At 39.3% G+C, this 22,864-nt stretch overlaps 1 protein-coding gene across 2 annotated transcripts; it reads left to right on the plus strand.

The window, feature by feature from the left end:
- Positions 1-91: 91 nt before the first annotated feature.
- LATS1 (large tumor suppressor kinase 1) lies at positions 92-22,348 on the plus strand. 2 transcript variants are annotated; one of them, XM_066179103.1, is made up of 8 exons: positions 92-292; positions 4,130-4,635; positions 6,696-6,846; positions 8,666-10,191; positions 14,830-15,412; positions 16,116-16,298; positions 16,550-16,656; positions 17,597-22,348. In XM_066179103.1, the coding sequence occupies exons 2-8, from the start codon at positions 4,285-4,287 to the stop codon at positions 18,110-18,112; spliced, it is 3,417 nt and encodes a 1,138-aa protein (XP_066035200.1). In that variant the 5' UTR covers positions 92-292; positions 4,130-4,284; the 3' UTR covers positions 18,113-22,348. The 2 variants fall into 2 exon arrangements, with proteins under 2 accessions (XP_066035200.1, XP_066035201.1); XM_066179104.1 differs by having other exon boundaries at positions 6,696-6,831.
- Positions 22,349-22,864: the final 516 nt, after the last annotated feature.

Here is a 22,864-nt window from a genome sequence, read left to right on the forward strand (position 1 = left end):
CCGGGGCGGGCGGGAGCCGCCGCAGCTCCACCCGGGAGCGGCTGGCGCCGCGCGAGGCAGGCCGGGATCTGCTCATATCCGGGCGGCTCCGCGGCGGGGACACTGACAAAATGGCGGCGCCGAACTGAGCGGCCCCGGGCGGCGGCGGGCGCTGGCGGAGGGACCGAGCGGGCGCTGCCGGCATCGCCGAGGGGCGGAGGAGGGGAAGGGTCGCGGCCGGTCGGCGCCGCGCGGGCGGGGCCGAGCTCCGAGCGCCCCGGGGCGCTGCTGCCGCCGCCGCCTCTCGCCGCAGGTAGAGTCCGCCGTGCGCGGGGCCGCAGGGGGTGGCGGCGGTAGCGGGCCCGCCCCGGCCCGGCCCGGCGTGCTGGGCCCTCTGCGGGACGCGGCCGCGGCAGCAGCGACCCCAGGTCACGGCCTGGGGCCGGCGGGGCCACAAGCGCAGGTGTCCCAGCAGGGCACGTTCGGGATACTCCTCCCGGCGGTGAAAGCCTCCTGGCCTGCGTGGTCCTTGGGAGGCCGGCCCTGCTCTCTTGCAGGAATCGGTGCCGGCCCGAGCCAGCGCAGCGGGGCTTTGGTGCGCGGAGGCTGCGCTGCTGTTAGCCGTGAAGATCGCTCCGAGGTGCGCCGGAAATAACTCCTGCCGCTCCCGGGAGTACATGTGAACGTAGAACAGCTGTATCCTGCTAAAGGAGATAGCAGAGCGTAAGAATGGAAGCAAACCGAGCGAATGCACAATGTTCCTAGTGTTCAGCTGGCCTCTGGTTCTTTCCAGCTGTGGCTTCTCTGACCGTTTGTAGTTGTGCATATGTGCTAATTTCGGGGTCAAGTTTTCTCCTCATCCTGTGAAAACTTTTAGCATTGGAAATGCATCCTTTGGGAAATTGCTGTTGCAGCTCAATGACTTGTTACCTGGAAAAAGAGCTTCCTTTAGTTGGTCTGAACCAAGTCCCTACAAACTTAATTTTATGACTTGCAAAGTCTCTGTTACTTTCTTTATCCCAGCAGTGAAGCACTGTGATTATGTATAAAATAAGCTGTGGGAATAGGTACGTGAGAGGGGTGTACCTAAGTACATTAATATGTGACGTTCAGTACTCGGTTGGAAATGTGAGCCCTGAAAGTATTTTTATAAGGAATGTTAAAGTTAGGTTGCGTGTTTTTTTCCCTCAGAAAATCATTGGAGTCATTGACAGTTGCCTGTTGCTGTTCAGAGCATCAGAGACTGGTTTGGGTTGGAAGGGACCTTAGAGATCATCTGGTTCCACTCCCCTGCCTCTAGACCAGGTTGCTCCAAGCCTCATCTGGCCTGGCCTTGAACACTTCTGAGTTTTCATTCAAGCATTCTTTTATTAAGTCCAATCTTTTATGATTATAATGTAAAAAAAAAACCAAGGTGGTTTTTTTTTCTATTACAGTTTGACCTGTAGAAAAAATACAGTATTCCCATATTTTAAAGAGAAGTGAACGATAATTTTTTTCAACACCTTTAGGGAAGATAATTTAATCAACAAAAACAACTGCATTAACAAACAGATCATTTAAGGACACAAAACTACAAGAGGGAATAGAAGCAGTTGGTATGTTTGGTAGCTGGAAGTACAAATTTGAGATAGATTTCTCACTCAGCAGTCTTCTTCCTTTAAAATGTGTGCCAGTGTCGATAAGCGGAGGTGACTTGTGAATTTTGAGGTTCATATATAAAGCAGGGTGAACTGTAGTAATTTCTGGAGGACTAAATTAATTTGTTTTCTAAGAACTAAGACTTAGTTTTACACATTCATGCTGGTAACCATCAGTGCTGCCAAAAGGAACAACCAAAAAAAGTTATTTATTTGGGTAAGTTCCTTAGCTTGGTTCATGCTGTGTGGCCTTACAAACAGTTATGCTGTCTATGATAAGTGGTGGGAGGTAAGTGGAGTGGCTGGTTAGACTCCTAAACCTTAGCTGCTGCTAAAAATTTAAGTTAGAGTGCAGCTTTTTTTTTTCCAAGACTGCTCCTGATTTATGATTTTAGTGTCCTGTTAATTTAACCTTGATTTCTCTTAGGGGTGTTAGATTTGTCTAGCTCAGCTACCCAAGGTGTAACCATAAAGTGGATACTGAAATACCAGATGAAATTTGTAAAATATATAGGTGCTGTTTTCTCCTGAATTCCAGGCCTTTGGAATTTTTTAAAAGCATATGTATGGGTATTTTGTCATGTTCTTACTTCTTTTCTTTGAAAAAAGTTCTCTATGGAAAAAGTATTTTCACTGTGGTCTTAAATACGGCATGTTTGGAAAATTATTTTGAAAGTGGCCAGAATTAAATTACATTTTAATTGCTCTCATGCTGTACTTTCTGTTGATTTCTGAATTTCTTAATACTTTGAGCAAAATTTCATTGTTAATTATTGAAATCCACTGTTGTGTCTGATGATCTCTTCCTTTTTCAGTGAGCACTGAAGAATTATATGCTATCAGACTGTATTAAAAAAATATATAACTAACCAACTGCACTCGTTTAAGGTTTCAAAAGTATCACAGTGCAAAGAAAGCTTGTGGGTGCAGTTACACCCTTTAAGATTTAGAAAGGTTCATAAGAGAAATTCTGTTATTTTTAAAATGGTTCTCTAAGGCGAATGGGATTAAGTGGGTATCCCTTGTGTTTCTTTTCATGGTCCTCATTTATGTGCTACTTTCCAGCTTTCAGGTTTTATTCGTCTATGCGTACCATGAGCATTTATTTCATATGATTTGCATATGTTTCAGAGAGTTTTTTCCTATTAACCTGTCATATTCTTCCTCAATTGCTGAATCACTAATTGGTTTGTGACAATGCAAGTATTACAGAAATGAAATGTGAATGAAGAAAGAGTGACTTTTTTGTAGACTGTGTAAAATTTAGATGCTTGTTTAATTTGTGTCTAGTATGAGAAATGCTTAGCAGCACAGCAGTAAAGGAACAGTGTGAGTTGAGGTTCAACACTTTTGTTGCCTGTGAAGAAAAGACAGTGCTGAAACATTTCATTTATCTTGTACTGTCTTAGTAACTGATCTTCCACTGTGGAACAGTAGAGACTGAAAAAGTTTTATTCCATGATACTCTAAAGAGGCAAATGCTGGGCAATTTCTTCAGTGTGACATTGTGGTTGCTTTATCCTTTGCCATGGCAGTTGCAGTAATAATTGGTGCCCAGCCTGGACACAGAGATTTGAGTTCTCTGCAGACATGGGGCTCTTTCCCTGATGAGTCAGCGCCTTCCAAATGCAAACGTTTTTTATTTGGCGTTTGGCAGAAAATTCTGTTTCCCTTACCAAATGTCATAGCTATGCTCTCAGCGAATTTGATGCTTGAGTTGTTAAACAATTTTACATTAAAAAAAAAATCTGATTACTTTTTCTTTGTTTCTCATCCTGCTCTCATTTTCCCTTATGTAAAATAAACTTAAAAATTACTTAACTATTGATGAAGACTGGTTCAAGGAGCTGAGAGACTGTGAAAGCCTCAGAATCTGAACCCTTAAACAGATTCAAGTGGCAGATGGTACAAGAAATCATAAAGTTGCATGTGATGAGCTAGGCAGGTGTTTACTTTTAACAAATGTGACTGTGTGATAATGGATAAAAACACTGTAATTACATGCTCTTACTGGTGTACTTCTCACTTCCATCTTTTTCTGGAGCTGGGTGTCAGAGTCATTGGACAGCAAAGTTATTTGACCCATATCCTGGCTAATTAGGTAGTAGAGTTGGCTCTTCTGGCTGTAAAGGTGTTGATGGGGGGAACATAGGCGACAAATGGACAGAGGAGAGGGAGGCAAAGAAGCAGTGCTGGGTTAGCCGATGCCAATGATTCATACCTGCTCTTGAAAGCTTTGTCCACCAGACAGAGGAGTTGCTCTTTACTTTGTCCACATCCTTTGCAATTCAGGACCGTTTAGATTTGAGGCACCTAAAACATTTGTTATTAACAGTTAAAAACCCAACATGGTTTGTAAATTAGGTTGAGTAAAGGCTGCCTGAAAAATTTGCTTAGCATGCTTTTAATATCTGTGAAAGCAGTGCTGCATGTGAACATTTCAGTGCTACACTCTGAATTTTTTTACTGCCCTATTAACTGTGATTTGTTTTGTTTTGTTTTGTTAACAGAATAGCAGTTTTGGGTTGTGACAAACTCCAGCGCTGCAGGAACCAAGGTTTCACAGTGAAGAGCCACTGCTTTCAGGAGTTCTGACCTCAGCCAGTCTTCCTTGAGTTCTGGTGTGTGCGAGTCCTTGGTGGAGGTTGCATATATACATGTTTTCATGAAGAGAAGTGAGAAGCCAGAAGGTTATAGACAAATGAGGCCTAAAACTTTTCCTGCCAGTAATTATACTGGCAGCAGCCAGCAGATGCTACAGGAGATACGAGAGAGCCTCAGGAATTTGCCTAAACCCTCAGATGCTGCTAAAGCTGATCACAGCATGGGCAAAATGTTACCAGAAGATCCTAGACAAGGCCGAAATCCCCCCAAATTCGTAACATATCATAAGGTTTTGCAGGAGATAAGAAACTCACTTCTGCCTTTTGCAAATGAAGCAACCTCAGCTGTCAAAGGAACGTCAGAAGTTAATCGACAAATGCTGCAAGACTTGCAAGCTGCTGGCTTTGATGAGGTGAAGTGTTTTGTTTTGAAGATTTGGTGTTCTGCTAGCTATAAACTATTAATGCATGTTGGAAGTGGTGTTGGTCAGGGAATGTTTGAACAGTATGATAAGCAAAAAGCTTCAAAATCTGGTAGGTTTCTGATTTGGACATGAAACTGGTAATAGTGGGGGGGATGTAGAAGAGGACTAGAAGGATTTAGAGACTTGGCTTTATTTTTTTAAGCATCTTGTCCAGATTGTTCTTATGTGGTAGGTTGTTTTAATTATTTATATAATTTTAAGCAGAGAGGACTGGACTCTCCAGAGCGTGGATTTTACCTCTGATACTTAAAGTAATTTTAGATTGTGCTCAATTAAAATAGGTTGATAAAATATGGCTATTCTAAATTGAAAGGCAATACCAAATGTTTTGGAAATTGATCTGAAATGTGTTTTCTGGAAAGGAAAAATGAATACACTTGCAGCTCCTGTGTTTTTACTGGGACCTGCACATCACAGTAAATCTCACTTGTTTTGATGCCTTCTTTGTAAACCGGGGTACAAAAGCATGTTTAAAACAGAGCTAGTAAACCACTCATCTTTCTGAAAGAAAAATGCACAGTACCACAATAGAGATTAACTTTACGGGCGTGCACTGCTTGCAGTATTGACCAGCTCATGAGTTCTGCTGTCTGTCATGCTTTGGTATTTACAGAGAGATCTACCTCTCCCAAGAGTGAGCTGCTCCAAAACTACCAAGTGGCTTTTCCTCAACTGCATCCCAGTGTCAAGTACTGATAGTGGCTTTTCATGTTCCTTTCACTTGTTCAAATACACAGCCCAGACTGTGTGTTAGGAAGAATGGAAGGATTTTATAATAAGAAATGATTTTTGTAATAATTTGCTCCAGCTCTGTCTTTCGTTGCTGAAGTTGAGGAAGTTTTTCTGTTGTTGTGGGGGATTTGGGGTGAGGAGGGGTGCACATTTGGTTTTTTCCAAGTAGATCAGTTCTCAGCTCCATTTTACAGATAGAACCTGCAGCTGGTTTTGCATACTGAAGTTTGTGGTATATAGCTGAACAATAAACTAGAAAGGTGTCTTAAGTTGGTGTTTTTGTTGGATCCTTTGTATCTTGAAGCCTTTTTGCTCCTGCTCTTTGTTCTTGGATGCAACCACAAATTCCCATGACACTTGTGATTATATGGGGCTTTTTTCAGGCACGGTGCCAGCATAAGCCCCTTCTGCCATGTGTTAACCTACGGTTGTGTTGCCATAATAGCCCATATGGCACTGATCCACATATGTCACTAGGAACAGATACAGCAGGAAAGCATTTTTCTTGGTCGAGAAGATTCAAAATGTACTGATTTTTTTTTTTTTAAATGATACATCACAAACATTCTGGTTATTTCCCCCTACTTCTCATGTAGTAGGTAGTATTAAGTGTTAAAGCAGAACAGATAGTTTTATATATATATATATATACAGACAACTGATACTGATTGATATGTATGTATGTATGTGTATAATAATCAGGGTAGAATGCTGTTCATTGTATTTGGGGTTTTTTTAATCCTAAATAGCTTACAGAGAATCTCTTTTGCTTACTGTGGTTCAAGTTCAATCCTCCTATGTTCTGTGTACAGTGATACTCTTTAAGACATTGAACACTTCGTATCACATAGGTGACCAAATTTTTGAGCTGAAAATACTGTATCTGCTTTTTCTAACCTCAGCAGGTCCGTAAAGATTGTGACAACTTTATTGTGTGGGGTTTTTTTATTATAAAATCATTTTTTAAGGATTGTATGACTAAGCTGTTGTTTGAATGGCAAGATGACATGATTCACATCAAACCACATGGCTTCAACAAGTGAACTTTTCTTCTGAGCATCAAGACTGCAGTACTATTTTGGATGATCTCTTCTGGAGAAAACATTTTAAATTTAGTTTTAAAACAATTGAGAGAAGTCGATACTTTGTAAAATTACTTTGGAAAAATTAGGATATTTAGATAAATAACCATGACTTTTGGGTTTTTTTTGTGATTCTCCAGTAAATAATTTTTTAATACATAATTTTCTCTTTAGGATATGGTTATACAAGCTCTTAGACAAACTAACAACCGTAGTATAGAGGCTGCCATTGAATTTATAAGTAAAATGAGCTACCAGGATCCTCGTCGGGAACAGATGGTTGCAGCAGCAGCAAGACCTGTAAATGCAGGTATGAAACCACCAGGTAGGTGTATCCATGGTGACTCAGTAACTCACGGAGTGTATTCTTATAGGTGAAAAATAGAACATAGTAAATGTTGCCTTCACATGCTCACAGTAGAACAGAGATACTGAGATACAGGTTTTTTGCTTTTAAAAGCAGCATTGTACATATGTGATGAAATCCTTTTAAAAGATAGGTCCATTTGACATGAACTTCTTAAGCGTTGTCTTATTATTGCATGGTTTTATTTACTGTGCATGAGCATTTTATACAAGGAATGGCATTCAGATCTCATTTTAGTAATTTCTATTACCTTGCTGATGTGATGCCTGTATTCTGTTCTGTGTCAGGTGCCACTTAAAAATAAGTTCTGAGCGTTGAATTCTTCTTTTAATTTTTTGTCTCTCTTTACACACACTCCCACGCAACAGCATTCTGTGTGTGTATTTTTGTGTATGTATGTGTCTGTGCATGTATTTATATACCATACGACTAGGATATTTGTATTTTAGGATATTATGTTTCAGGATCCCTCTCTGCTTAATTTCCTGCTTGCTTCCAGCTTTTGTTTGTATAGTTTTTAAAGCAGGTTTCATGTTCTTAGAGATGTTAGAGGACAGACTGTGCCATTACTAGCAGAGTCAGAATTTTGCCTCTTGCTATTATTGCTTTCTTAACAGATGCTGGCACATTTTTTATACAACTTGATGCCTTTTTAGTAGCATACACCTAAAAAAAAGTAACTTAAAAATGCAGCAGAAATACTGAACTTTTATTTGACTAAAGTTGGATGCTGAGCTGCTAGTGCTGGAGTTAGATTTTAAATTAACAATATAGGTAGGAAGAAAAATTAGTCAGGAGTTGCAAAGAGCAGCATTGTATTCCTTTAGTCTGTTAAGCAGGATTAGTTTGTGCTTGTATGAAGTTTGTAGGTAAATTCCGCCATTTAGACATACTTTTCATTGTTACCTGCAAAAATACAGTAATTAGCACATTCTTCAAGTGAGGACAGGGTGATTTCCAGCAGTTAGAGTACTGCATGTGTTTACACATATCTTAGTGTTAACATTATAAAAACCACAGTAAGACTGCCTGCACTCTCAGTTCCTTGTATATTTTGATTATATGCTGCAAAACAGCATCTGTGAAGTAAATACATAGCAGGGCTTTGCTCTGTAAGTTTTGCATTCATAGTTTTAATTCTTGCCTCTCTATCTACAGCACTTTTACTCAAAAAGATACAACTTTTGAAATTAAAGTACTTAGTCAAATTCTGCATGATGAGAATATAAAAAGTGTGGGTGATCTGTATGCATATAAGGATGCAAGCCTTGATTTTACGATATTCAGTAAAATTTTAGTTTAAGAACACTAAGTGTTTTGCAAATGTTAACTGGAAGGGAGAGCAATATAACATTTTTCCATGCTACTAAGTTTTTTGCATTTGTGGTGAAGATTCGTAGAGCTTTTTCTACATGTGATTAAAAATACATTGTGTGTGACTAATAATCTTGCACGTTACCATTTTTTCAATTAAATTTTGCATTTTTACTGAAGCAAAATGCGTTTTCAGAAAAGTGATTTCTAAAAAATCACTTTCTCATACTATAGTTTTGTAGTTTCATTTTTTTTTCCTCTTAAATGTACGCTGAGCATATTAGCATGCTGTGCTGTGTATTGCTAGAAAACGTTTCCATATGAAGTCCAGTGGATTATACTGTGTCAGAGAGTTCAAGTCCTGTTTCTGTAGTAATTAACACAGAAGAACAAAATATTCAAGGCAGTAAATAGGAATATTATCCAATGATGTAAATGTTGTGTTTTCTTCTCGTGGAAGCAGGGGCTGTCCAGCAGTCAGTTAACCGCAAGCAGAGCTGGAAGGGTTCTAAGGAGTCCCTGGTTCCCCAGCGGCATGGCCCTTCCCTGGCAGAGGGTGTCGTTTATCGCTCAGAAAGTCCCAGCTCCCAGCCGGATGTAGGAAGGCCGTTATCTGGATCTGGCATTGCAGCATTTGCTCAGGCTCATCCTGGCAATGGACAAAGAGTGAATCCCCCGCCTCTACCGCAGATAAGGAGTGTCACTCCTCCTCCTCCACCTCCTCGGGGGCAGACACCCCCTCCAAGGGGAACCACTCCTCCACCTCCTTCCTGGGAGCCAAATTCTCAAACAAAGCGGTACTCTGGAAACATGGAATATGTGATCTCCCGTATTTCTCCAGTGCCACCAGGAGCTTGGCAGGATGGTTATCCACCTCCACCTATGAATCCTCCTTCTATGAATTCATCCACACAGGGTCAGAGAGGCATGAGTGCTGTCCCCATTGGCAGGCAACCAATAATCATGCAGAGCTCTGCCAACAGCAAATTTAGTTTTCCCTCAGGAAGAGCTGGAATGCAAAATGGCAGTTGTCAGGCAGAATTCATAGTTCACCAGAATGTGGTGTCTGGAAATTCGGTGAGTCGCCAGCCACCCCCGTACCCAATGAATCCAACCAACAGGCAAAGTCCCACAGCACTACAGATGCAGGCAGGAGGATCTGCTCCTCCTTCAGCGTATACCAATGGGAACCTTCCTCAGGCGATGATGGTGCCAAACAGAAATAGTCACAACCTGGAACTTTACAACACAAATGTAGCTGGAATACCTGCATCCTGGTCACAGCCTTCCCCTGTGCAGCCGCAGTCGTCGCCGGGCAATGGGCATGACATGCCTGCATGGCAGCCCAGCGTTCCCGTGCGGTCAAACTCCTTCAACAACCACCATGGCAGCAGGCAGAGTCACTCTGGCAGCTCCCAGCCCTCAGCCACCACAGTGACAGCCATCACGCCAGCTCCCATTCAGCAGCCAGTGAAAAGCATGCGAGTGCTCAAACCAGAGCTGCAGACTGCCTTGGCACCCACTCACCCCTCCTGGATGCCGCAGCCCGTGCAGACTGTTCAGACCATTCCCTTCTCCGACAGTCCCTCTACCAACATGGCAGTTATGTCTCCTGTTGCGGAGTGTCCAAATTACCAGGGTCCCCCACCACCTTACCCTAAACACTTGTTACATCAGAATCCTTCTGTCAATCTGTATGAGGCAGGAGCCAAGCTCAATAAGGAGGAGCCACCTCCTTTACCCAGGGAGGATGAGAATGAAAAGAATTATGAATGTGTTGATTCAGCAGATAAAGAAAAGAAACAAATTACAACCTCACCTGTTCCTGTTAGAAAAAACAAGAAAGATGAAGAAAGAAGAGAGTCTCGCATTCAAAGTTATTCCCCTCAAGCCTTTAAATTCTTCATGGAGCAGCATGTGGAGAATATACTCAAGTCACACCAGCAGCGTTTGCATCGGAAAAAACAGCTAGAGAATGAAATGATGCGGGTAAACTCTTTCTTCTTTCTAAATCTGTGATTAAACTGTTCCTGTATTACTTCTATGAGATATGTCTTAATTGCAGAATTAAATAGTACAGATAAGTAGAACGTTTGAAACTGTGGTATTGAAGTCTATGTATTTGAGATATGGCAAGTTTCTTCCTTGTCTTGTTTACATATTTAATTTTCTTAGAAATTGATTTTTAAGTAAGTTTTTTGCATGTCTAAAGGTAATTCCTGTGGCCTTCATACAGTAAGGCAGCAGAAGCAAAATAATTGTTGCATGAACTGACATGTAGCTACATGGCTCATAGCTTTTTGCTATGGGTTCTATTTAATCCTGATTTTTGAGTTATAGGCACTATTTTAATGATTTTAAAAAATACTTCTACTTTTTTTTCAAAATAAGTACTGAAGGTACAAGCAAATTGGGGACAAGTTGCAGGCTGGCTAGTGCATTTATATAGACACCCAAACAGTGATATTTTTTATATTCTTCAGTTTGTTACCAGTAGGGATAGGTTTTTTAAGTTCAAATAAAAGAAAATTTAAAGGTTGGCTGGGGTTTTTTTTTTTTTAGAATGAAAGAGACCATATCTTTTGTCTAATTATTTTGTAATCTGCACTGTAAATGTATCTTTTTACTGAAGAGCAAGTGAAGGGCATAGTTATAAAACAAATACATGTGAAATCAACTTTGTTATGCCTGGATGGAGTCAGTGGTCTATTTTTAGTATTTCAGTGTTCTGTTAAACCAAATCAAAAGGGTAAAAACCGGAGCTTACAAGCATTTGTTATTTCAAAAGAGAAAACAGTGAGAACTAGTGAAACTAAGATTTGCAGAAAGGTGAAAATGAGATGTGTCACACATGTATATTTCTTAACAATTGTAGTTGAAAGTTTGACATAAGTATGATGTTCCATGTTATTTATTCTATGAGAGTATGTATTTGGCTCATTCCGCTTTCTTGACATGCTCTTTTTTAAATCTGTGTTTTCTTACTCTTTGAAAATTCTTACTGTAAGCTGTAGTGTTTTGTAAGTGTTTGCTTAATCACGAATATATAAATGTTAGCAAGATTTCATCCTGGAACTCTTACTAGATCTTTATTCTTAGTCTTCTCTCTTTCCTTTTTCACTTCACTAACAGCTGATTTAAACTGTTAAGGTGTGGGAAGCTTTCCTGAACTCTGTAGCCTCCATTCCTGTGTAGACAAGTAAGATTCTGAAGCAACAGTGTTTCTTAAGAATAGCATGATCCCTTTTTAGAGGGCTTTGCATGCAATCCTGCATCAAAATTAAGCATGAATTTATTTTGGCTATTTTTGAGTACTTAAATGTAAGATTATAATTAATGTTGATTTGCAAACTTCACTTCCCCTTCTTACTGTGTTGTGTTCTGTAGTATCTGAGAATAAGTATTACTTATATGAAAGCACTGATATAACTTTTCTTGATATTTTTCTTGTGCTTTTAAAGCACCTTAGTAGGGGTATTTTATAACACTTATAATATTATAATTGTAATAGTTTATGCTAGATTTAAAGCTGGGATGTTTAATTACAGGCTGGAGGGTGGAAGATGTGTTATTGTGCTGCAGCAGACCTCTCCTTTTTCATAAACATACAGGAGAGGAATGCCACAACAATAAAGTGTGTTTTGGGTCTTATGAGAAGGAGAAAGGGAAACAGGCTCAGTATTTATTTTCAGGAAATTTTAAGAAGATTAAGCAACTATTGAATCCCTTCTTTTCTCACCTTTGAATTTTAAAAGAAAAAAACCTCAGAATGCATCCCTGTGAAAATGCCTGCTTTAACTGGAGGCTGTATTTCTAACATAAGTGACATATTTCTATGGTGTCAGGTCTCCTAGGAGTTGAGTGGTCTCAAAAATGTTTGATTTAGATGTATGAGTTTGGCCAAGAGTTACAATAGGTGTCTCTCCTGCAAAGAGAAACTTAAGTCATCCTTTAAAACTCAGCAAGGTGGGAAGGAAGCAAAATGAGAGCAAAATCGTGTGATGATAGAGAGCAAGTCAGGAAACTTTTGGTCTGACATTTTCTTGAAATAATTGTAGATACACGTGCAGAAAAGTTTGTGCAGCTGTCAGTTTATTTTTTGGTAAATGCTGAAGCTGAGGAGAGTTCCAGGGAAAATAGAGCAAATCAGAGAGAACGTTTGTAATTAACATTTGGTTTAGTGGATAACAGGGAAAAATGAAGGTGGGTTGAGGGAAGAGATGACAAATTGCAGTACTTGGGCTAGTTTTTATGATAAAACTGTTCAGATGCAAGAGCTAGAGAGCCGGTAGAAGACAACAAAGCTACAAGGGTTTTGGAGACTTTGTATGTCTTGTAGTGATTAATTATTGTGTTGAGTCTCACTCCTAGGTGGTTGTTGCCATCTAGGTTTTATTTTTTGCCAGCTTTGTCAGTGATGGGTAGGGTTCAGTTTGTTCCGTTTATGTCAGGTGCGTCTGCGCTGAGGCAGTCTTGAGAGCTCAGATGGGCCTTGAGAAGGTGACCCGCCATTGTCTGAACTTTACCAGGCTCAGGTCTTTAGTTGTCTTCTTGACATCTCTTAAGTCTTAAAAAAATCCTTCCTTCTGTGTTGAAGTGTGCCTTACGCCTGCTCATTCATAGAAAACTTCAGATGTTTTTGTCTTGGAAGACAGTACAAAGATATTCCTGCAATAAGACAATCTTTTGATTCAAAATATGTAGTTGAACCTATTTCCCATACCAACCTTGAAACTAAAGCTAACCAGTCCTAACTACTGCCTATCTGATGTCTACAAAAATTTTTGTCTCAAATTTGACACAGCCATCCCCATTGAAATCTTACCAAATTTGTATAACTTGTGAAATTTCATTTGGGTAGACAAGCATTTTGTATGCAGTTTCCTAATTGCATCTCCTTTGGATCCACTTTTGCTATGATGCCTGTAAGAAATTTTCTGTGTTCTAACAGTATTTTCTTTAATAGGTGACACATAGTAACTTGTGGAAGCATTTTTAAGATACTGAATGATATCTGATTTATTTTTTTACCTTTTTTCTCAGTCACATCTATTATATTTTGTTTCAATTTATGTTGGAAGTCAGACAAGGCCAAAGTCGTGTATTAAGATACAGTCTATAGAGGCCTAGACTAGTTACTTAGTCCTGCTGATGGTCCTGAGTACTGCTATGCAGACAGTATCATCTCGGATACTTGGGGCTTTAAAGAGATGGAAGCAGCAAGATTTAGTATCATGAATCGATGTGACAGTAAGAAATGGAAAGCTTTTAAAATAGTGCTTGAGTACAGTTGTGATGTTTGCAGGGGTTCAGTGTGGCCATGTTTGAGTTTCTGATCAACATGTCCATGAAAAAATAAGTATGCTACAGATTGATCTTGGAAATCATTGGTGTGGGACGGTGATTTCAAGGCAGGTAGGCAGATAAAATAATTGAGATGCTGTGAGAAAAGGTAGCATATAGTAATTTGAAAATGCTGTCAGAAAACAAAAGAAGGAATGAACATCAAGCTACGTGGGGACAGTGTCACAGAGAAAAAATATTAAAAAATTGAAGACAGATTCTATTCACATTAAAACAAAGAAGCAGTATTCTGATTCCAGGCCCTGAAATGGCAGCCAAAATTGAATGGGTCTTTTAAGGGAATTGAAAGCAAAAGTATACCAGGAGGGCACACAGGTTGGAGTATAATGAGAGTGATCAATGTGGTTCTTGTAGATAAGGGTTTCCACACTGTAGGTGATGAGTTGTCTGTGGCCTGTGGGTGTTTAAGTTGTCAGAATGTTGGTGGCATTGGCTGGAACACCAGGGATGTTCAGTCAAGATAGGGATATGTACACATATGGGAGCCAAGAAAAGATACTGTTGGGAGGAGTGAGCCACTTCAAAAGAAAGTGCTCTGTTCAGCTGGTTCCTGGATAGAGTGGAGAGCAGTGGTGAGAGTGTGAGCGAAGTCCTGTTCGGAAGGGGTGCGTTATGTGATAAGAGGGAGTATCAGGCCCAGGCTTGTGGCAGAGGCACGGGTTTGGTGTGAGCGGGCACTGGGAAGCAGTGCCAGTAGGATCTGTTTTGGATAGCTACACGTGGAAGTGAGAGAGTGCATACTCCCTCCTGCAGCTGAACCTCTAGAGCATGGTCAGGAAGTTCAGTGACTTCTGCTCCAGCTAGTCTGCCTTTCTCATGGCAGCTCCTTAGCCCTCAGCAAATTTAAGCTCCTATATGTGTCTTGGCTTTCTTTAACCCTATAAAGATAATCAGGGAGGCAGCTGATGCACACTGTTACTCAGATAAAAACCACTCCAAATAATATTATCAGTAATTTGTAAGTTACCTTTCTTAAGAATGTAGTAGTCCCTTCTCTAGAACCTCCTGGTGCATGGCACCTTGTGCATTTTGCTGTTGAAATTTGCTGAATTATCACATTGCAGTTTTTTATCACTCCTATATGTTTTCATAGAATCCTAATGTGTAAATTAAAACAAAAGCAAATCCCTTTAAGTATTATTTCTTGTGCTGTGTATAAGTATTTGGTTTGCTTTGCCTAAGCCTTGTAATTAATTATGAGAAGATCACCAAGAATTAAGAGAACTGTTCACTCTTCAGATTTAACTCTTGTTTGCTGTGCAGGTTGGATTGTCACCAGAAGCCCGGGATCAAATGAGGAAAATGTTGTGCCAGAAAGAGTCCAATTACATTCGGCTAAGAAGAGCTAAAATGGACAAATCAATGTTTGTAAAAATTAAAACCCTGGGAGTTGGTGCATTTGGAGAAGTTTGCCTAGCAAGAAAGGTGGATACTAATGCTCTATATGCAACAAAGACTCTGAGAAAAAAAGATGTCTTGCTTAGAAATCAAGTTGCTCATGTTAAAGCTGAGCGGGATATCCTTGCAGAAGCTGATAATGAATGGGTGGTTCGCCTGTACTATTCATTCCAAGATAAGGACAATTTGTACTTTGTAATGGACTACATTCCAGGAGGTGATATGATGAGTCTCCTAATTAGAATGGGTGTCTTTCCAGAAAATCTGGCACGGTTCTACACAGCAGAACTGACGTGCGCAGTTGAGAGTGTTCATAAAATGGGCTTCATCCACAGAGATATTAAACCTGACAATATCTTGATAGACCGTGATGGTCACATCAAACTGACTGACTTTGGGCTCTGTACTGGTTTTCGATGGACCCATGACTCAAAATACTACCAGAGCGGTAAGAGAAATACAAGTGTTCTTTACAAGGAATTAAATTATAAATTAGTAGAAAGATGACTTTGCTGCTGCCTTTAGGAGAAGGTTTAAGTAGGCTTTTCAAAATCCTGCTTGATTACTTAAAACAACAGATGAAGAAAAAGAGCGAAAGAGAAGTCAGAGTTTGGAGAGTAGTAAAATACAGATTATGTGATAACTTTTTTTTAGTTTCCAAAAATAAAAACATACCTTCAAAAACAAGGTTTAAATTACTTTTGATTAGTTTTTCTCAAAATATCACATATCTTAGGCCAGACTGTTACACAGTCTCTGGTGAGAAGATAAGAATTTAAAATCTGATTTTATTTTTGACCACTTAAATATTAGAGGTTCTATGTCTACGTAAGTGTAAAAACGATATACACCTTATACAGCCAATGTGCTGATGTTAAGAAAAATCTGAAAAGCATTGAGATTTGTATTTTCTTGTAGTTATGTCAAAAATCAGCTTAAAAAAATTGTGTCCTCAGAGATTGCTGTTTTATCTCATAAACAAAAATCAACACTTTGATGTTGAGTTCTGTTTTAACTCTCAGGTCGAGTATTGAAACTGTAACAGATTCTGTCTTGTAACACGAAATGTTAACAAGATAAATAAAATTCCATATTATATGAGAACTAAAGTAATCATCCTCAATTTTGCTGTCCTTATGACTCCCTGGCAGGTGACCATGCCCGTCAGGACAGTATGGATTTCAGCAGCGAGTGGGGTGACCCAGCAAACTGTCGGTGTGGGGATCGGCTGAAGCCGCTGGAGCGCAGGGCTGCGCGGCAGCACCAGCGCTGCCTGGCCCACTCCCTGGTGGGCACACCCAACTACATTGCACCAGAAGTGTTGTTACGGACAGGTAATGAATGCACTGTTGTACTGCAGTCTCACTGCAAAGTAACTGGTATTCAGGTGTCCTGCTTCACCTTTCCTACACTCCTGCTTTTCCCAAGGATGTGGTATTTTAGCAAAAAAATAAATAGTTGTTAATAGGGAAATCTTAAATAAATATTGAATAGAATTGAATTGTCTTGTGAACTTTTTTGTTCTTAGAAATTCAAAATTAAAACTATACAGGAGCTTGACTACCTTATTTGAACTTTGTTTCAGGTTACACACAGTTGTGTGACTGGTGGAGTGTTGGAGTAATTCTCTTTGAGATGCTAGTGGGGCAGCCTCCATTCCTGGCACAAACACCACTGGAAACACAAATGAAGGTAACTCTAAAAGTCTGGTATTAACAGTCTGAAAAAGGCTTGAAACTTACATAGTATTGCTAATTTGTAGTGGAAACAAAGGTCACGTTTGAGAGTACTGCCTATCCAAGCATGTTACAAACTATGGAGATTTTAAATTTTAACTTACTGTGGAGGTGCAGTTAATTTATAAACAGACTTCTGGAATCACATTTGTAACTGACCTGGCTGTACAGTAAACATGACAACTAAAAATCACATTGCATCTCAGCCTTTCACTGTTTGTTCCAGTTGTTATTTCCTTTCCCCATCCCTCTTCCACTATCTGTGTGTTCTTTTCCCTCTTGGCTTCCATGCTTGTTGGCCTGCAGAGGATTTCCTTTGGTGATGTACCCGCAGGTGCTTAGCATGGGAAGGTGGAGAAGCAGTAGATGACTGACAGCTCAGAGCCTTTGGTCCTTCCTTCCTGAGCCCCTGCTGTTTCAGGGAAAGCATCAAGGCAGTCTTCTGCAGGTGTCATTTTTGCAAAATTGCATTCAGGTGGCTCAAATGTAGTGCAGTATTGAATTTAAAAAAAAAAAACTTGAAATCTGTTAGTCTTTACAGTACCTCATGTAACTCAAAACTCATCTGCCTCACCTTTTTAGGATTATAAGCCATGGGCCTAATCTCAGGTTCCAGGTGCTGGATTTTATGGTATCTTTGTTGGTTTATAGCAGGGGTCTGCCATGCAGACTCTAGATTTGGAATGTGAATAAAGTTTACCTGCATTTTGCTACATTTCCAGACAAAATACTCCTTGTGTCTCTGAAAGAGCAGTTTCATGTTTTCCCCTCTGCTGTGAAAAACCTTAGACATACTGAATTATTTCTTTGTGGTCATTTGTTTTGTTTTGTTGTTTTAATGTGTCTTTTCCTTTTTGTGAATTTATAAATAAATAACACATCTTTTTGCTTTTAAGGTTATCAACTGGCAAACTGCACTTCATATTCCACCTCAGGCTAAACTGACTCCAGAGGCCTCTGACCTTATTATTAAACTCTGCCGAGGGCCAGAAGATCGTTTAGGCAAAAACGGTGCAGATGAAATCAAAGCTCATCCATTTTTCAAAACAATTGATTTTTCAAGCGATCTACGGCGACAGTCTGCTTTCTACATTCCCAAAATTGCTCACCCTACAGACACATCAAACTTTGATCCAGTTGATCCAGATAAATTGTGGAGTGATGATGATAAGGAGGGGAACAGAAATGATACCCTTAATGGGTGGTACAAAAATGGAAAACATCCTGAACATGCTTTTTATGAGTTCACCTTCCGAAGGTTTTTTGATGACAATGGCTACCCATACAACAATCCAAAGCCCATTGAGTATGAGTATGGTAGTTCCCAAAACTCAGAACAGCAGTCAGATGATGATGATGATGATGAACAGGCAGGTAGAGGAGTTCAGAGTCGTGATCTGGTTTATGTTTAGTAGAGGAATAAAGGTCAAAAATGAAATAATCAATTTTGCAGCTATAACTTTTGGAAAGTCTCTTCCCTTAAGAGAATTGAAAGAAGATTGCTAGGGTAAATATGTGCACGCTTTTTTTTTACGCTAAAAAAATTACTCCTTTGCTTTCCCTCTCTGTACATTTTGTTTCCCCAGAATACAGGGAAATCCTTCTCAAAAATTAATTTATTCCAGTGATGTTGTTTAATTTAGAAGAAATTTGATGTTAGGTAAAAAAAAAAAAAATCACTTGAGTATTGTTATTGGTCCTCTGTACTCTAAGTACTCAAAATAGCAAATAGTGATTTTTTTTTTCCTAAGATGCCTGGTATGTATTTATACATATATTTAATAATTTTAGAGAACAAATCTCTGCTTCAGAATTTTTAATCATAGTTTTTCCATGCATTGACCAAATATAAAACCTACTTTATGCTAATAAAGTTCTCTGATTCATTTCTGAAGAGGAAAAAAAAAAGGGCTGCTGTACCCTCAGTTCTCATTGTATTTAGCCTTATTATTCACAGCCTTGGAAAAACAGCCACCTATATGATGAAATGTTTCCAGCTGCTATGGGAGTGGCCTGGTTCTCAGCTTTGAAGCAAGGAATTGTCAGTCTTGGCTGTAGTGTGATCATAAGATGATGAACCATTAGAACTAGTATTTTATTAAATAGTAATTGGATTGATATTAGTAACACTGTAGCATGTGACTGGTACTCTCAAAGCAGGACTTCTCACTCAGAAACAACTTGATTGTCTCCTGTCATCAGTTCTACAGATGTAAGAGGAAAAGAAGCCTTAGAAACACCACTTTCTGAAATCTAGTTCAATTCTCTGACTACAACCAAACTGTAAAGTGTGTACAGTGCTGCTTTAGTTGGAATTTTTAGTTTGAAAACTAAATTTTAGAGTAGTGTCTTTATGATAAATTCAAGATAGTAATGGGAAAAGATTATAAATTATGACTTTTGAGACTTGTTGTGAAGACCCATTTCCCTTGGCTGGAACAGTTTTTCCTCCTGGTAACACAGGCCCTGAGGAGAAGAAGGGCTGTGCATGGGTCTGTCTGAGCTGGCAGTACAGTTTCAGTGCTCTGTCTTTCACAGCCCAGTTCTGAACAGAACTGGGAGCTTACAGCTGTGCTTGCTGCCTTCTGCATTACTGCTTCCATAATTTCCAGCAGCAGATGCTCAGGTATCTCCTAGGGTGTTGTGGTGGGAGAGCTCTGTTGAGCTTTCGTGGAGCAGGGGATGGGAACATCACTCTAAGCAGCTTCACTGAGACAAGACCAGGAGTTAGTGTTGAAAGGCAGAAAGAACTACGATTTTGTGTCTATCCTTTATTTTTTTTCCTTTATCCTTATTTTTCCTAAAATAAACACAGTGGTAAAAAATGCACTATTTTTAGTAAACTTAATGTCTTTTGAAACATTTCTTTTTCCTTGGAATTGAATTCCAATGGATAATCTAAAAACATGCATGTAAGCATTACTGCTTCCCTAAATTATTATTTGTGCCATAGCACTGGCATTGCAACTGTCTATCTAAACATCACGAAATTGGTGTTCGTAGCTGTTCTCGTAGCAAACATCAGTTACTAGTTTACTTTTCTCACCAAGCTGATTTGTTTGTCTCTTTCTGTGCTCCAGTCCAGTCTCTCTGTGCCACTGCAACTGTCTCTAGTACTGTCCTAAATACTGGATCAGTGAAGAAAGCGCTTGTTGGTTAGCATTTGGAGTTTCCTTTATCGTAAGTGTGGTCATTTGAGCGATCCAGTTTCTAGCGTGGTCCAAAAATGATTTATATTGACATAACTGAGGAACTGCAGCAGGTTGGCAGTGAGGAAACTTCTTAAACGTTGTCACAGAAGAAAATGTTTGTGGAAGTTCACCCCTCTACTGTGAAGTATTTATAATGGTTAGAAGATGGTTGTGAGAAATTGTTTTCTCAAACAAGTAGTTAGTTAGTTGGTTTCTATAATGAAAAAGAATTGCAGCTCAATAAAACACTACCTGTTCTGCCTTTCTCATTTCCCACAGCTGTTGAAATAGAGTAGCTTTTAAGTTTAATTTCATTTAGCTTAATTATTATAAAATGGCTGCAGTGCATAACTACTCCATTTTATATATTATGTAAAAAAGATTGCTTTTCATGTAAATAAACTTGAGAGATTATCCTCCTTCATAGTAAGTATCCCAGTAAAACTGGTCTACTTGTCTGGGAGCAAAGTATAATATATTGCTGGTTAAAGGTAATTTAATTAAGCCTGCCTCACCATTTTTGAAGTGTGCAGAAAAAATAATGTCAATTCATTAAATTGACTCTTAAAATTGCCTTTTCATCTGAGTATATGTCTCCTCTGCCTGCACTATACTATGGTGTATTCCTGTTTAATACTATTACTGTTCTTAGGCAATTTAAAAATAATTATAAAAAACTATAGAAAAGTGTCCTGCAAAGTCACCATTGGTCTATAAAGAAAAAGCAATTGCTTTTATTAAAGGAAATTATTGATTATTTTAAGGACATGTGCAAGTACTGAAACACTAAATACTCTTTTGCCTTTTTTAAACAAATACATGAAGTGTTCACATCTTTAGAATTTGCTAGATGCTTCTGGCATTTTCTAATATCATGAGTTAGAAGTTGTAATGTACCTTGTTTGAATTTTGCCATCTATATGCTGCAGTATTATATATTTCCTTGCAAAAAGTGCAGTTCGTTGCAGTCCAGGTTCTCCTCTGAGAAAGTTAGTTACACATGAATGTTGTCACAACTCTCCAGCATGCTCTGCCTTACCCATGTTTTGGAACTTGATGTTTCATACATAGATTCAGAGTCTATTGAGATTCTTCATGGTTGCTGCTTAAAACATGGGTGTTTCACTGGTGACCTACGATGGGGATTGGTTTGTACAGGCAGTGGAGAAGAGAGGCTCCTAGCCAGCAGCTGTGGAATTCTGCAGTAAGTTTTAGTTCAGGTTACTTTTACTTTGTAAAGCATGAAAACAAGTTTCTCTTTTATGTGCCCTTGTATACATATTAATTGTATTTATAAAATGTTCTATAATCCTATAACTTGTACTGTAAATACTATTTGATATTCAGTGGCATTCTATCCTCGGGCAGGCCCTCTTGCTGTATCTTTTCTATCCTCAATTTGTAATAGAATCTATAGAATATATGGCTAGAAAGTCTCTTTGAGACTGATGTATCTTCCGCTGTTGCAAAAACTGTGAGTGGGATTGATTTATTTAGACTGCTTTTAATAATATTCAGCTGATAGGCAGTGCAGTGGGTGGGTTCTTAGATGATGCTGCTATCACTGAAGATACCATTAGGCTTTTGTTTCAGATGTTGTGGGTGTTTCAGATCTGACCTTTAAATCTGTTTGCTTTATTTCAGCCAAAGCAAAAAGATAACAAATTGGGTCAATGTCACAGTAAAATGTTTGAATGCCTTAAGAAGCTTATGATAAAGGCACTATTCAATTTACTGATTTATATATATCTATATAGATATATATATAGACATATTCTGTGTGTATATGTATATATAATGTCTTTTTTGTATTATAAGACTATCAGCTCTTTTGGATTCTCCAATTAAATACATAGACCATCCCACAATTCTGCTTAAGTGGATCATTCATATATTCTGTGTGTAGCTAGTAAAGGTAACAATCTCTAACGATCTCGTGTTATCTCATGGCCATAGTAAGTTATTCACTGGGGGGTTTTTTAGTATTCTTGTCTAGATCATGACCTGGGCAGCCCCTTTTGCCGGGTCTCTGCATTCCTGCAACCCAGCTACATGTGTGCCATGTAATCTCTGAATGCCCATTGGCACATTTGGGTCTTAGGGGCTTACGGGGTGGTGGCTTGGACCATGATCTCCAAGACTCCTGATGTTTGTATGAAAAGAATGTGCATCTTTGCTGACTTTTCCAGTAGGTACACTGGAGCATCCATCCCCTTTGTTGAGTGCCAGGTTTCCGGTTTGTCAGTGCCCAGCAGTTGAGCAGTGAAGTCTTGGCTTGCCCCTGCTGACTGAACACACAGCATGCGTTGTTTGACCTGGGGGATGGGATGTGAGTGTGTGGTTGCACTGACACCTTCGTAAAAGTTACTTCAGAATAAGAGAAAGAATTCCAGCTCTTGTGAGCAGCCTGAGTTACCAGCTACTGGTAGTCAGTGACATTCCTGAGTTAATAGAAACTGTTCCTGTTTTCCCAGATTTTCCAATCGGTTTCTGCAGTGTAACACTTGATGGAATAAAAAACCCCACACTGAAATCTTTATAAGAAGTGAAAATCACATTCTTATTTTGGCTATTCAAACATGCACTATTAACACTAGTTGCCCAATTGCATTTACTTTTCTGTCCTCCTTTACGTTCCCTTTCTACAAGTCCCATTTATGCTGCAACAGCTCTGCTGTTTAACAATAAAATGGCACAAGTGTAACAGCAGGAATGCTATTGTACTTGGCTGTCACCTCATGTTTCTAACTGCTTCTCAAAAGTATACATGTTGACATGCAGGAGTTCAATTTGTTGGTGTTCTTTCTGTGTCCTCTGCTGCCTCTTTCATCAAAACAAGTAAACCTTATGAATCAGTATTACTATATTTATTATGCATACATGATGTACCATGAAGCTGTTCCTTAAGAGGACCAATGTATCACAGCTTTCATCTGTATTTGTCTGTGAAAATCCCTTTAAGTGCACATCTCA

The sequence above is a fragment of the Chamaea fasciata genome, unplaced genomic scaffold (assembly GCF_029207755.1).
Source record: "Chamaea fasciata isolate MVZ Bird 193981 ecotype frontalis unplaced genomic scaffold, bChaFas1.0.hap1 SCAF_3, whole genome shotgun sequence".
Lineage (NCBI taxonomy): Eukaryota > Metazoa > Chordata > Aves > Passeriformes > Sylviidae > Chamaea > Chamaea fasciata.

What these genes read in the sequence shown, in the direction of transcription:
- LATS1 (XM_066179103.1), top strand. Translation starts at nt 4,285, where the DNA reads ATGAAGAGAAGTGAGAAGCCAGAAGGTTATAGACAAATGAGGCCTAAA. An exon ending in TGCAGGTATGAAACCACCAG is followed by an intron (nt 6,847 to 8,665) that starts GTAGGTGTATCC and finishes TCGTGGAAGCAG; the next exon opens with GGGCTGTCCAGCAGTCAGTT. An exon ending in CTCAAAATACTACCAGAGCG is followed by an intron (nt 15,413 to 16,115) that starts GTAAGAGAAATA and finishes ACTCCCTGGCAG; the next exon opens with GTGACCATGCCCGTCAGGAC.